This window comes from Haematobia irritans, chromosome 1 (genome assembly GCF_050003625.1).
Source record: "Haematobia irritans isolate KBUSLIRL chromosome 1, ASM5000362v1, whole genome shotgun sequence".
In the NCBI taxonomy this organism is placed as follows: Eukaryota; Metazoa; Arthropoda; class Insecta; order Diptera; family Muscidae; genus Haematobia; species Haematobia irritans.
The window spans coordinates 268,030,298-268,043,623 of NC_134397.1; the positions used below are offsets into that span (position 1 = coordinate 268,030,298).

At 35.2% G+C, this 13,326-nt stretch overlaps 2 protein-coding genes across 3 annotated transcripts in view; both read right to left on the reverse strand.

Annotated features, from left to right (window-relative positions):
* The window catches only part of LOC142223366 (uncharacterized), a 111,149-nt gene that overhangs the window by 1,475 nt on the left and 96,348 nt on the right, over positions 1-13,326 (reverse strand). The window contains exon 1 of one of the 2 annotated variants that reach the window (XM_075293257.1): positions 6,404-6,700. The exons of the other annotated variant lie outside the window; for it this stretch is intronic. The gene's annotated coding sequence lies outside the window, so the exon portion shown is untranslated. Of the gene's footprint in view, positions 1-6,403; positions 6,701-13,326 lie in introns of those variants that run through there. 2 annotated transcript variants of the gene reach the window in all.
* On the reverse strand, positions 7-5,040 carry LOC142236428 (uncharacterized). The gene has a single exon (XM_075307664.1). The coding sequence runs from the start codon at positions 5,038-5,040 to the stop codon at positions 7-9; it is 5,034 nt and encodes a 1,677-aa protein (XP_075163779.1).

Consider the following 13,326-nt stretch of genomic DNA (forward strand, 5'->3'; position numbering starts at 1 on the left):
AAAACATTAATTTGTGGGCAACACTACTAATTTAGTAATTGGTCTTGTGATAACACCGGTTGTGGTACGCAGATCCACAACTCTCGTTCTGTTGTCGGATCCATTGTAAACCTTGGTAACCCTGCCTAACAGCCACTCATTAGGGGGTGTATTATCCTGACGAACGACTACCATATCATCCCTTTGGATTGATCTTTGCGGATATTTCCATTTGTAGCGCTTGTGGAGTTCCTTTAAGTATTCCTCCTTCCATCTTCGACAGAAATAATGGTGTTGTACTCTGAGACGCTGCCATCGATTGATCAGACTCATGTTATTGTCTCCGAGTTCCGGTTCAGCTGGAGTTAGTAATGGGGTTCCTATAAGAAAGTGCCCCGGGGTTAGTGGATTTAGGTCCTCAGAATCATCGCTCGAAGGTGAAAGAGGTCTCGAGTTGAGACATGACTCTATTCTGGCTAAGAGAGTATTCAGCTCCTCAAATGTATGCCTTTGATTTATGCAGCACTTTTTCAGGTGAGCCTTAAAGCTTTTCACTCCTGCCTCCCATAGTCCGCCCATATGTGGGGCTCCGGGAGGTATAAAGTGCCATTTTATGTCCTGAAAATTATGAGCAGTAACGACTTCTCCTCTTAGTCCGTTTATAAACTCCTGGCGCTCCTTTCTAAGCATCCTTGCCGCTCCGACGAAATTTGTACCATTATCGGAGTAAATAGATTCTGGACATCCCCGTCTTGAGAAGAACCTAGCGAAGGCTGCCATAAACGTTGGAGTGGAGAGGTCGGATGTGAGTTCTAGGTGTATAGCTTTAGTCGAAAAGCATACAAATATACAAACGTATCCTTTAGTAATTTTGCAGCATCGTGCCGAGTAGCTTTTGACCTCGAACGGGCCAGCGAAGTCGACCCCCGTGTTGGTAAATGGTCTTGAGAAAGTACTTCTTTCCGGAGGCAATGCTGCCATTAATTGTTTTGATTGGTTATTCTTATACCTAACACAGGGTACGCATGAATGTATTGTACTTCGAATCATAGTTTTTAGTTTGGGTATCCAGTAACAGGATCGAAGGACTCGAAGCATGACTTGATTGCCACCATGTAGGGTTATTAAGTGTACGTGTTTCACTAACAAGCGTGCAAATTCACTGCAGTATGGAATGAGTACTGGGTATCTCTCATTATAACTTAGGTGACCAGCGTTTACTAATCTACCATTAACTCTCATGATTCCATGTACATCTATGAAAGGGTTTAATGTAAGTATCGAACTTTTCTGAGGTAATTTTTCTCGGATTGTTAAGCAGCTGTGCTCTTCTGGAAAGTATAGCTTCTGACAAACTATTATTAATCGATCCTTTACGAGTTTGATTTCTTCCGAGGTCAGCTCCAAACGTGAGAATTTAGTAGATTCCCTATGTTTCAAGGTGTTAAAATAAAATCTATAAACGTACGCCAGAACTCTAATTGCCCTTGACCACATTGAAAATCTTGTTAATATGTCTGAATGAATCGAAACAGTGTTTGCGAAGACTTTCACGGTCTTCGCTTCCATTTCGGTGGTAAACGATGGTGACACCGGCCAATCAGACGTGTCGTTACTAAGCCACGAAGGGCCCTTCCACCATAATGACTTATGTTTCAGTGCACTAACATCACATCCCCGACTAGCTATATCCGCAGGGTTGTCGTGAGAAGCTACGTGTCTCCAATTCTCTGCACTAGTGTTTCTTGTTATAATGGACACCCGATTTGCAACAAACGTTTTCCATGTGGTCGGTGGTTTACTAAGCCACGCTAATACTATTGAAGAATCTGTCCAATAGTGTGTAGCATATTGGGGAATTCTCAGCTGTGATAACAAAGCATTAACCATCGTGGCTAATAATGCAGCGCCACATAGCTCTAACCGTGGCAGCGATAATACCTTTATCGGTGCCACCCTAGTTTTTGCAAAAAGTAATGAAACAGACACAGGTCCAGATTTGGGTATAACTCTAGCATATAAGACTGCGGCGTAAGCTTTTTCGGAGGCGTCCGAAAATCCATGAAACTCGATGGTATCCTTAGGTGTAAACCGAATCCATCGGGGGATTTGAATTTGCCCTATATTAGAATGGCTATCAATGAACATGTTCCACTTATGTAGGGTGTGTGTCGATAAACTTTCATCCCATCTGGTATTGTCTTGCCAAATCTGTTGCATGATTATTTTGGCTGTTATAATTATGGGCGCTAGCCATCCTGCTGGGTCAAACAGTTTGGCGATCTCAGATAGGACTATACGCTTAGTGTATGTATTGGGTCTCTCCATTAGAGGAACGTCGAAAAGGAATACATCGCTTTTAGCGTTCCAACGAATTCCTAACATTTTTGTATTTGATGATTCGGAGAGCGTCAGTAATTCAGCATTTAACAAATGCTCTCTGGGTATATGGTCTAACAGTTCCGAAGAATTTGCCATCCATTTTCGAAGTGGAAATCCAGCTGATTGCAAAACGGAAATTAGCTCATTTTGAGCTAGTTTCGCGTCAGAAAGTGTATGAGCACCAGCTAAAACATCATCGACGTACATGGAGTTCATTAGAATATCAGATGCACGGGGGTGCGTGGCTTGAACCTCCTTGGCCAAATGATGAAGGGTACTCACAGCTAAAAAGGGTGCTGAGTTAACTCCGAACGTAACTGTTTTGAGTTCATAATCTCTAATAGGCTCATTCACATTACTTCGATACAAAATCCTTTGAAATCGGGTGTGCGATGGTTCCAAAAGTATCTGACGATACATTTTTTGTATGTCAGCATTAAAAACGAACTTATAAAATCTCCACTGTAATATCAGTATGACTAAATCCCCTTGTATAGTGGGGCCTGTGAGCAAAGCGTCATTTAAGCTTTTCCCATTCGAAGTCTTACTCGACGCGTTAAATACAACCCTAACCTTAGTAGTAACCCGATCTGGCTTAACAACAGCGTGGTGGGGTAAATAGTAAGAACTATCAGGGTTCAAAGTGTTTTTGAATTCCACAGGTACCATGTGACCTAACCTTATGTACTCTTCTAAAACATTGTCGTACTCTTTTTTTAATTCCGGTGTTTTCATTAGCTTGCGTTCATTTCGGAGAAACTGTGCCATTGCTATATGTCTGGAATGGCCAAGTTGAATTTGTGGTGTCCTAAAGGGTAAACAAACTTGGTAACGTCCTTGTGGCAGCTTGCATATAGTTCTGTCGAATATCTCCTCGCACATTTCATCTTCTAAGGACCGGTGGTGTTTAATGGGTACCTCCTCAATTTCCCAAAATCGTGTTATAGTTTTCTCTAGCGATACGGAATTGAAAAATGACACCGCTTGATTCTGAGCTCGTCTCTCATTGATTGGTCCCGTGAGAACCCATCCAAATTCAGTGTCTTGAGCTACTAATGTATCTAGAATATTTCTTTGTACACCTGACCGAATGATTTGTGGGTAATAATCACATCCTATGATGAAATCAATGGGTCGACTTTGGAAGAAAAGTGGATCTGCCAAGGAAGTACTATTCAATTCATTTAATACGGGTTGGGTGATATTCTGGGTTGGCAAGGCGTGGGTTAGAGTTTTTACTACTATCGCTTGTACTGTTATACAGAAATCTTGTCGCACAGCCGACCTTAAAACTACTTCACATATTTTGTCTGATCTGGCGGATATTACTTCATTGATGCCTGATATCTCTGCAATTATGGGTAGGGTGGGTATATTCAATCTACGTCGCAATGTATCGGATATAAAAGAAAAGTCTGATGCTGGATCTATTAAAGCTCTAGCTGTGAATAATGCCCCATTATGCTGTACCTTCAAAACCGCTGTCCCCAACAATTTTTTCCTTTCATCTATTTGGTTACAGGATTGAGTAAAGGTTGAAAAGGCCTGAGAGGAAGCGCTCATAGGAACAGACTGTTCACATTCATGAATGGCGGTCTGATTTTCCGCCGAAGTGTTAACTGGGATTTCTGTGGAGGAATTTGGTTTATGCAAAAGCGTGTGGTGTCGCCTTCCACAGTACCGACATCTGAACGAGCTTTTACAATTCCTCAATATGTGAGATATAGCTAAACAGTTATAGCAACATCCATTGTTTTGCACAAACTCAATTCGTTCCTTCACACTTAACGTTTCAAATTGTGGACATTCCCGAATAGTGTGATTATCTTCACAAAATTTGCACTCTAAAACCCTATGGTCTCTTGAAGTTTCGTTTGTGGTTGGTCCCTGAGTGTTACCTTTTTTGGAATTAGAAGGCGAAATAACATTCACATGAAATAACTTGCCTCTTTTTTCATTACTGTCTAACCATTTTGGAGTACCTATGCTTTTAATGTCAGCTACCGACTCAAGTCCTTTGTATGTATTCGTTAGAAACGCATCCATTTCTACCCATGTTGGAAGAGCTGAAGGGTCGCTTAGAGTTTCTTCAAACTTTGTAAGCATTTGCACGGGTAACTTCATCGAACATAAATATATCAGGATGGGGTCCCAAGAATCGGTTGGTACTTTTAATAACTTCAAATGATTTATGCAGCTGTTTACGGTTCGTTGTAATTTGCGTACAGATGATCCACACTGTGTCGTGGCCGTTGGCAAGTCCAGTAAGATTTTAATTTGCTTGTTAATTTGCATCCTTACATTGTCATACCTAGCCCTAAGATCCTCCCAGGCTACGCTGAATCCTTTGTGTGTAAGGGGTGCATTGTCTACTATTTCCTTGGGCTCATCTCCCGTTTTTTGTTTGAGATAAAATAACTTTTCTACTTCGCTCAATCTAGGGTTATTTCCATAAACAGCCAAAAACATGTCGCGAAATGAGGCCCAAGATGCATAATCTCCCTTAAAGATTGGAATGTCACATGGTGGAACACTAAACGTAGCCCTATCGTCGGGTGTCGAAACGTCAGAACCCCTTTTCATAACTTCCGAAAGACTTTCCATTGCCTCTTCTATCGCAATCATAGTATCTCTGTAAAACTTTCTACTAGCTTTCATATTCTCATGAATTTCCTCCATGTTTATAGATTTCACTTGTTCTGGTTTGTCCAATAATGCACGGATGAAAAAGGCTGTTTTTCATATGTTTGGCTATAAACATTATATGTTTGGAACACAAATTTTTAAACACAATATTTTTGAGTGCAAGCATATAATGTTCATAAACTAGCATAACATGTTTGGGACATATATGTTAATATGTTAGAACATATTATGTTTGGGACATAAAATGTTTGTAAATATAAAATGTTTGGATGCAAACATATATTAATTTAGAAATAGCCTATAAACATATATGTGTTTAGTAGCTTGGAGCGCTATTTAACAGGGAGCGATATTGAATTAAGTTGGTGGTTGTTGCTTGTTATTACAAAATTAACATTTTATTTTTCCTTAGGCAATTGATCAGCTACTTCTTTGATCCTTACAAACTGTGTGGTCCGCTGTTCGAATCCCCGTCCGTCAAAAGGTAAAATTAAAATAAAAAAAATCATACAATTGAATAATTTCTTCTATAATGTTTGTATTACAGAAAAAGGTGATAAGAACTAAAAAATCTCGTGGAAGTGAGAAAGATGTGGGGGAATATACAATTGGGCAGAAACAAAATTGAAAAAAAAAATGGAGCATTCAGGTCGAAAACCTATGTTGTTAGCACCTATATTACCTGTTTATTTTCATAATTCATTATGATTGTAAATATATAAATAAATAAATAAAATTTTGAGCACAATATTGTTTGGGAGAATTTTTTTAAGCATATAATATTTTTGGGTGAAAAATGCTTCCAAACATATTATATGTTCACATAATAACATATTGTTTTTTGGAAGACAACATTATTGAATTTGGATGCAAAAATACAAAATGTTTGAAACTTAGACTACCCAAACATATATTGTTTAGACTAATATGCTTTCAAACATATTATATATTGGAAGAGATCAAACATATAAATGTTTGGGCAATACCCAAAAATATATATGCTTGAAGCAAAATATGTTTGGGAGTATATGTTACAGAAGCGATTTTTTGTGAGCGTGTGGGGACTCTATAAGGGCATCGTATTTCCCAATTATTTTTGCCCAAATATTCTCTAATTCTCTCTGAACTACTTTTAAAGCCGACATGGATTTCTTCGCAATTAGAACAGGCCCAAATTCAGCCTTAAATGCATTTAATTCTATGGTTATGCTGCGAGTCAAACTGCCAGCTAGTGTTGTTAATTCAGCCATAATTCAAAAGGTATATATGCTAATTCAAAGGGTATATATGACAGGGGTTTGTCGATAAATACAAAGGGTTTAACATACAAGTTTGCCTACTGACAAATGGTTTTTGTGTTTGCTTAATTGCTTAACGAATGACACAGAGTACTCACCGAGCTTGCTATAGGGTATACTTTGTCTGTCGGCAAGGAATTTGTGAAATATTTTCGAGTAATTGATTTGTAACCTGTTGTATGTATTTTACACAAACGATTCTCTCTTCTTTTGACTTTTCTCTTTTCTGAGGAGTACCACACACTCTGTACACTTTTTTGAATTGTATGGTCGATTCTTCTTCTTCTTCTATGATCTTCTCACAACACTTCTCTTTAAGGTACTTATTATTATTATTATTATTTTTTTTTTTTAAGAGAAGCGTAAATTATTCACAACAAGAGAGATTAATCACTTTATTTCTGTTTTGGAGACTTAATCATAGATCCCCTTTTTCGTTCTTTTTTTCTTTTTTTTTTGTTCTTGGATCACGTAAACATTTATTGGATTATTTATTTGTTTTCAGTGGACTGTATAGGGTAAATAGTTTCCGTTATTTGACTATCCGGTTCGAAGGACCATGTTTTAACGAGTTAGAAAACCAATATAAATTGAGCCTTCTTGAGAATAAATACACTTGATTTTCCGTTTCTTTATAACTTCATATTAAATCGTATTTATTCACATAAATTCATCTATAACTATAAATTTTGTATGTCACTTCAAATTCACAATAAATGGTTCTATTCTTTTAACAATAATACTTGTGCAATACTCAAATTGATCATTTAATTCTTAGCCTTTTATTCTTATCTGGTATGCTTCTTCAAAATGTGCTGTGGTCTTGATGACGATTTCTCTACAACTGCCCCTCCTTCACCCTTTTGCTGTAGTCCTTGTTGGCAAGGTAGAACGAAGAAACAAGAAACATATGAGATCGTTATGACTTGGATTGGCAGGATTGCCATCCATTTGTTTACTGCGTAAACAATTACTTTTATTTAAAAAACCATTTTAAGGAATACAAATTTTGTGAAAATGTACTTTGGGCCATTCCCCATTAAGTTATAATAAAATCTGCAACAAATATCTATAATTGTGTACCTTTTTTGCTGTTTTAGTTTTCACTTTAGTGAAAAATGCGGCTAAACTCGAACTTAATACTCACCTTTAGCCGCTAAATCCCAATTTTTATACCCACCACCATAGGATGGGGGGTACACCGAAAAAAAAGTTAACTATTTTTTATGAAAAATGAACTAACCCATAGTAAGAATGACCATGATTTGGCGCCAAAGATTTTTTTCATCTAGATAAGTTCATGATTTTCTTATAAATTAGTTCATGTATTGCATCGTATTTTAGTTCATTATTACTATGCTGTGGGAAGAATATACTTAAATTCATTCAAAATATTCCTGCTATCCAGAAAAATGAACAATTTTTTGGGAAACCTGTATTAAGATATTGGTTTGAAATAAACTGTTTGTCAGTATAATTTTCAAAAAAGTAGAGAAATTGAGGAATCAAAGGTACAACAAGCCTCTATACAACTAAGAAATTTTTCGTACAAAGCAAGTCAATTTTCTATAACCACCAGTATTTTATTTCAAAAAAATTTTATAATATTACACAAAACTATGGCTTATGATATACAACAAAGGAAATATTTTTATTCGTACGTTGGATGCAGTTACTTGTCGGTAGTTAGTAATTGCTTCTTCAAAAGAGTAATATTCTATGTTAATAGGACTAAAGTAATTAATTTAAATTTCCATGTTTTCTATCCATATGAAAGATATATGTGGCATAAGATGCTATATTCAATTGAATTGTCCAATTTAATCGATTTTGGCTAACTTTTGTTGGGCGGATTTGTCTTTTAAACATCTGAAATTGCAAAGTTATACAAAATATAAGAAAAATATTATTAATTAATTAATTCTATCGTTCATATTGATTTTTATCTTACGGTTTTCAAGAGTATTTCTTAGAGCCAATAAGGATATCAGCTTAATTAGCATTAAACAGTAAGAATATTAAAAAAATTACCATTACAAGACCTGTATAACTGCAAGTGAAAAAATTATTTTTAATAAATTGAAATTTTGGTTTTATTAAAAACGGACAAAATACCGTTTATAGAAAAACTTACCACATTGAAAAATCCATCCTGTAGGTATTGGAATCATATCCATGGACTAATGGGACGTTTTTGAAATTATTCTCAGAATATATTTGAAATAAAAAATATTATAAAATTAGACATAATTTCCACTTGTCAGTATAGCATTTAGTATTTAAGTTGGACATTAAGTTCGAGTTTAGAGGGTAAAATCGCAATTTTCATGAAAAGTTTTCTTTAATAATCCATTAAAAAAAATAATCTTTATAAAAAACTTGGTTTGGGCTATTCTCCATCAAGTTATATTTAAATTTGTATCGAAGACGTACAATTTTATAATTTTCTTAGTGATTTATTTTTAATTTTAGCGGCTAAACTCGAACTTAGTACTCACCTGTAGGAATTGCTGTAACATAAAAAAAATAGATTCCAAAAAATAGACTCCAACCTGTGATCCAGATGTGGAATAAATATAGATCATGCTATTACCACTCATGTTGTATATTTTTTATGTAAATCAATAAAAATCCGCACTAATTTTAAACTGTTAACAGAAATATACAATTCACAATTTTTTTAATCAATAAAAAGCGTTTTTGATTTCTGTAACATCACATTCACTTCTCAGTTTCTAAAATGTTTCGAATAAATGTATTTTCATTAATAAACACCAATACCGCACGTACAATTTTGCAAATTTAAATCCACGTGTGAACTTCATAAATGCATCAACATAACTGAATGCAACAATAAATCTCAAAGACACAAATAGTCATAACGGATACATAGCTGCCGTAAAGAAAAACAACTCCACACACACACACACGATCCCTTTCTGATCTCGCTATTGCAAGAAAACAACTCTCACCACAAAAGATACCAACAACACACAAGGAACATTCCATTGTCTCTAGAATCAAAACAACCAACAACAGCATAAATGACGCAATAACAAACACAAACAATACGAGATATACACAAAATGTCTCTAAAAACTCCCTCATATGATGCACTCACATTTTCCAGTAGCACGTTTATTGATTAGTTGGAATTCTATCTATAAGTTAAGGTTAAATATATACCAAATCTATGAGGAATCTATATAAAATTATATACACCCGTCAAGGATTATATTAACTACTTTTTATTCTACTTTATCTAAAATTTTCAATGTGAGTAAAAACACTCCAACATATAGTAAAAAGGGAAATAATCTGTAGGTAGCCATCGTACGAATCGGTAATGTCGTTAAGTTAATTTTTACTACAAAAAATTTTTTCCATACAAAATTTTTTCTTAGTAAATTGTCCACATTTCGTAGTAAGATTTTTATATTGCCCATGTATATTTATAATAGAATCAACGATGCATTAACTACTGTGTTGGAAATTTATTTAAGGAAAAATCCTTCCCATTTCGTAGTTAGTGAACTAAAAAACATTTACTGAATTTTTATAAGTTTTCCTTTAGCTAAGTTAATTTTCGTTGTGGTTACGAAAAATGAACTATATTAGAGTAAATTTGTTGAACTATGTGGAAGTTAAAATGGTCCTTAAATTTACAAGACACTTTTTTTTCTGTGTATATTAAATTTGTCATTCCGTTTGTAACACATCGAAATATTGCTCTAAGACCCCATAAAGTATATATATTCTGGGTCGTGGTGAAATTCTGAGTCGATCTGAGCATGTCCGTCCGTCCGTCCGTCCGTCCGTCCGTCCGTCTGTTGAAATCACGCTAACTTCCGAACGAAACAAGCTATCGACTTGAAACTTGGCACAAGTAGTTGTTATTGATGTAGGTCGGATGGTATTGCAAATGGGCCATATCGGTCCACTTTTACGTATAGCCCCCATATAAACGGACCCCAAAATTTGGCTTGCGAGGCCTCTAAGAGAAGCAAATTTCATCCGATCCGGCTGAAATTTGGTACATGGTGTCTGTATATGGTCTCTAAAAACCATGCAAAAATTGGTCCACATCGGTCCTTAATTATATATAGCCCCCATATAAACCGATCCCCCGATTTGGCTTGCGAGGCCTCTAAGAGAAGCAAATTTCATCCGATCCGGCTGAAATTTGGTACATGGTGTTGGTATATGGTCTCGAACAACCATGCAAAAATTGGTCCACATCGGTCCATAATTATATATAGCCCCCATATAAACCGATCCCCCGATTTAGCTTGCGAGGCCTCTAAGAGAAGCAAATTTCATCCGATCCGGCTGAAATTTGGTACGTGATGTTAGTATATGGTCTCTAACAACCATGCAAAAATTGGTCCACATCGGTTCATAATTATATATAGCCCCCATATAAACCGATCACCAGATTTGACCTCCGGAACCTCTTGGAAGACCAAAATTCATCTGATTCAGTTGAAATTTGGTACATGGTGTTAATATATGGTCTCAAACTCCCATGCAAAAATTGGTCGATATCGGTCCACAATTATATATAGGCCCCATATAAACCGATCCCCAGATTTGACCTCCAGAGCCCCTTGGAAGGGCAAAATTCTTCCCATTCGGTTGAAATTTGGTACGTGATGTTAGTATATGGTATCCAACAACCATGCAGGAATAAGAAGTTTTAAGATACCACAACCCAAGTAATTCGATTGTGGATGAGTCTTTCGTAGAAGTTTCTACGCAATCCATGGTGGTGGGTACATAAGATTCGGCCTGGCCGAACTTGCGGCCGTATATACTTGTTTCAATTAAATCCAATTAAAATAGAGACATACCTTGACAATTCAACATTCCACTCAATTGCGCAGTCAAGTGACTAAATTTCTTTTTTTGAAAACGAGAATTACCGTACAAATCAGTCAATTTGTATTACAAAAAGCTGTGGATGTATAGAATTTTATATGCTTTTACAATATTTGGTGTTTCATCAAGAACTAAACCAACTAAAAACACAAAGTTAGACAATAAAGTAATTCAAACGAGTTACGTTTTTAATTCAAGAAATTAATTGAGTTTTGCAATCAACATCAATTAAATTTTTAATTGAATCAATAAAAAAGAATTGAAATTTTCAAATTAAATCAATTAATTTTTTGATCAAATATTTTTTATGCCCAATTAAAACTGTGATTGATACTATCATTTTCGTGATTGAAGACATTTAAATTAAAAAATTAATTTGAATAATTATTTTCATGATTGAATCAGAATTTTTTTTTGTGTATAAAGACAAAGAGTCAACAAATTTAAAAACGATTTCATCAATAGTGAAGAATTTTTCAGAATTATTAAAGCCAAGTTCAACTTAGTCAAACAAAATGTTCTTATACCTAAATATACCTATTTTGAAATCGTATCTCTTAACTATAAGGATACAATAACTGTAGATATTGATATAAAACACCAAACTTTCTGTTGAAAAAGGAAACTTGATCCTACTCAACACCTTCTAATTAATTAAATAATTAAACGTTTTAAATAAATAACAGAAAATATCGTTTACTTTTTCTATGAATGTAGATTCCAGCATCATGGATTGTTACACCTCTATTTGGGAAACCCCGATTTTGTTTTATGTATACAATTCCATTTTGATGGTTCCTTTAGACATCATTGATTTCTATAATCGTACGATTTGCCTACATGGAAATTACATACATATATGAATGCATATAATGTGATGAGCGTCAAATTATCAATAAACAATTTAAAAGTGTAACATTTAAATGTGTAATCAAAGATAACTGTGTCAATAGTATGAACATATATTGCGCTATAGGAAAAGTGCGATCAATCGTAATGCCGAAAAATCCAGTGTCGACAGTTGCTGATCAAATACTCTCAAAAAAAAATGAACCATATGTTATTTCACAAAAGACAATTTAACTCTATTTCAGTTCATGGAATTATTATGTTTTGAAAATGTTTTCTTAACTTTAATTTTTTTTAATTTTTTGTGTACGTAAGATAAATTAACTAAAAAGGAGAAATTTATACACAAATGAGGCATATTTGTACTAAATTCGTTTCTCTCACAAGATATTTCCGAATTTCTTAAAATTTTTAAATTTTTACCAATAATGCGCCCATCTTGAACTTCGTATACCACTAAAGACATTTTTGGAATTTTGAACTACAATTTTTCCTTCACACTACGAAATTTTCTTCCATAAGTAAAACAAGTATATACGGCCGTAAGTTCGGCCAGGCCGAATCTTATGTACACTCCACCATGGATTGCGTAGAAATTTCTACGAAAGACTGTCATCCACAATCGAATTACTTGGGTTGTGGTATCTTAAAACTTCCTAACATCGTTTTCTAAATTGTGAGTTAGTCCATACGTGGTAGAGAGCCAGAATTGAAATATGGGGGTCGCTTATATGGGGGCTATATACAATTGTGATTGGGAATCGATTTACCTGAGGGCTATATATAACTATAGACCGATATGAACCTAGTTAGGCATGGTTGTTAACGGCCATATACTAGCTCAATGTATCAAATTTCAACTGACTCGGATCAAAACCAAATCTCGGGATCGGTTTATATGGGGGCTATATATGATTATGGACTGATATGGACCACTTTTGGCATGGCTATTAAATATCATATACTACCACCACGTACCAAATTTCAACCAGATCGGATGAATTTTGCTTCTCCAAAAGGCACCGGAGGTCAAATCTGGGGATCGGTTTATATGGGGCTATATATAAATATGGACTGATGTGAATCAATTCCTGCATGGTTGTTGGATAACATATACTAACATCACGTACCAAATTTCAATCGAATCGGATGAATTGTGTTCTTCCAAGGGGCTCCGGATTTCAAATATGGGGACCGGTTTATATGGGGGCTATATATAATTATGAACCGATATGGACCATTTTTTGCATGGTCATTATAGACCATATACTACACTACTACACCATGTACCAAA

Bases quoted from the DNA above. Each gene is read 5' to 3' on its own strand.
- LOC142236428 (XM_075307664.1), bottom strand. From the start codon at position 5,040: ATGGAGGAAATTCATGAGAATATGAAAGCTAGTAGAAAGTTTTACAGA.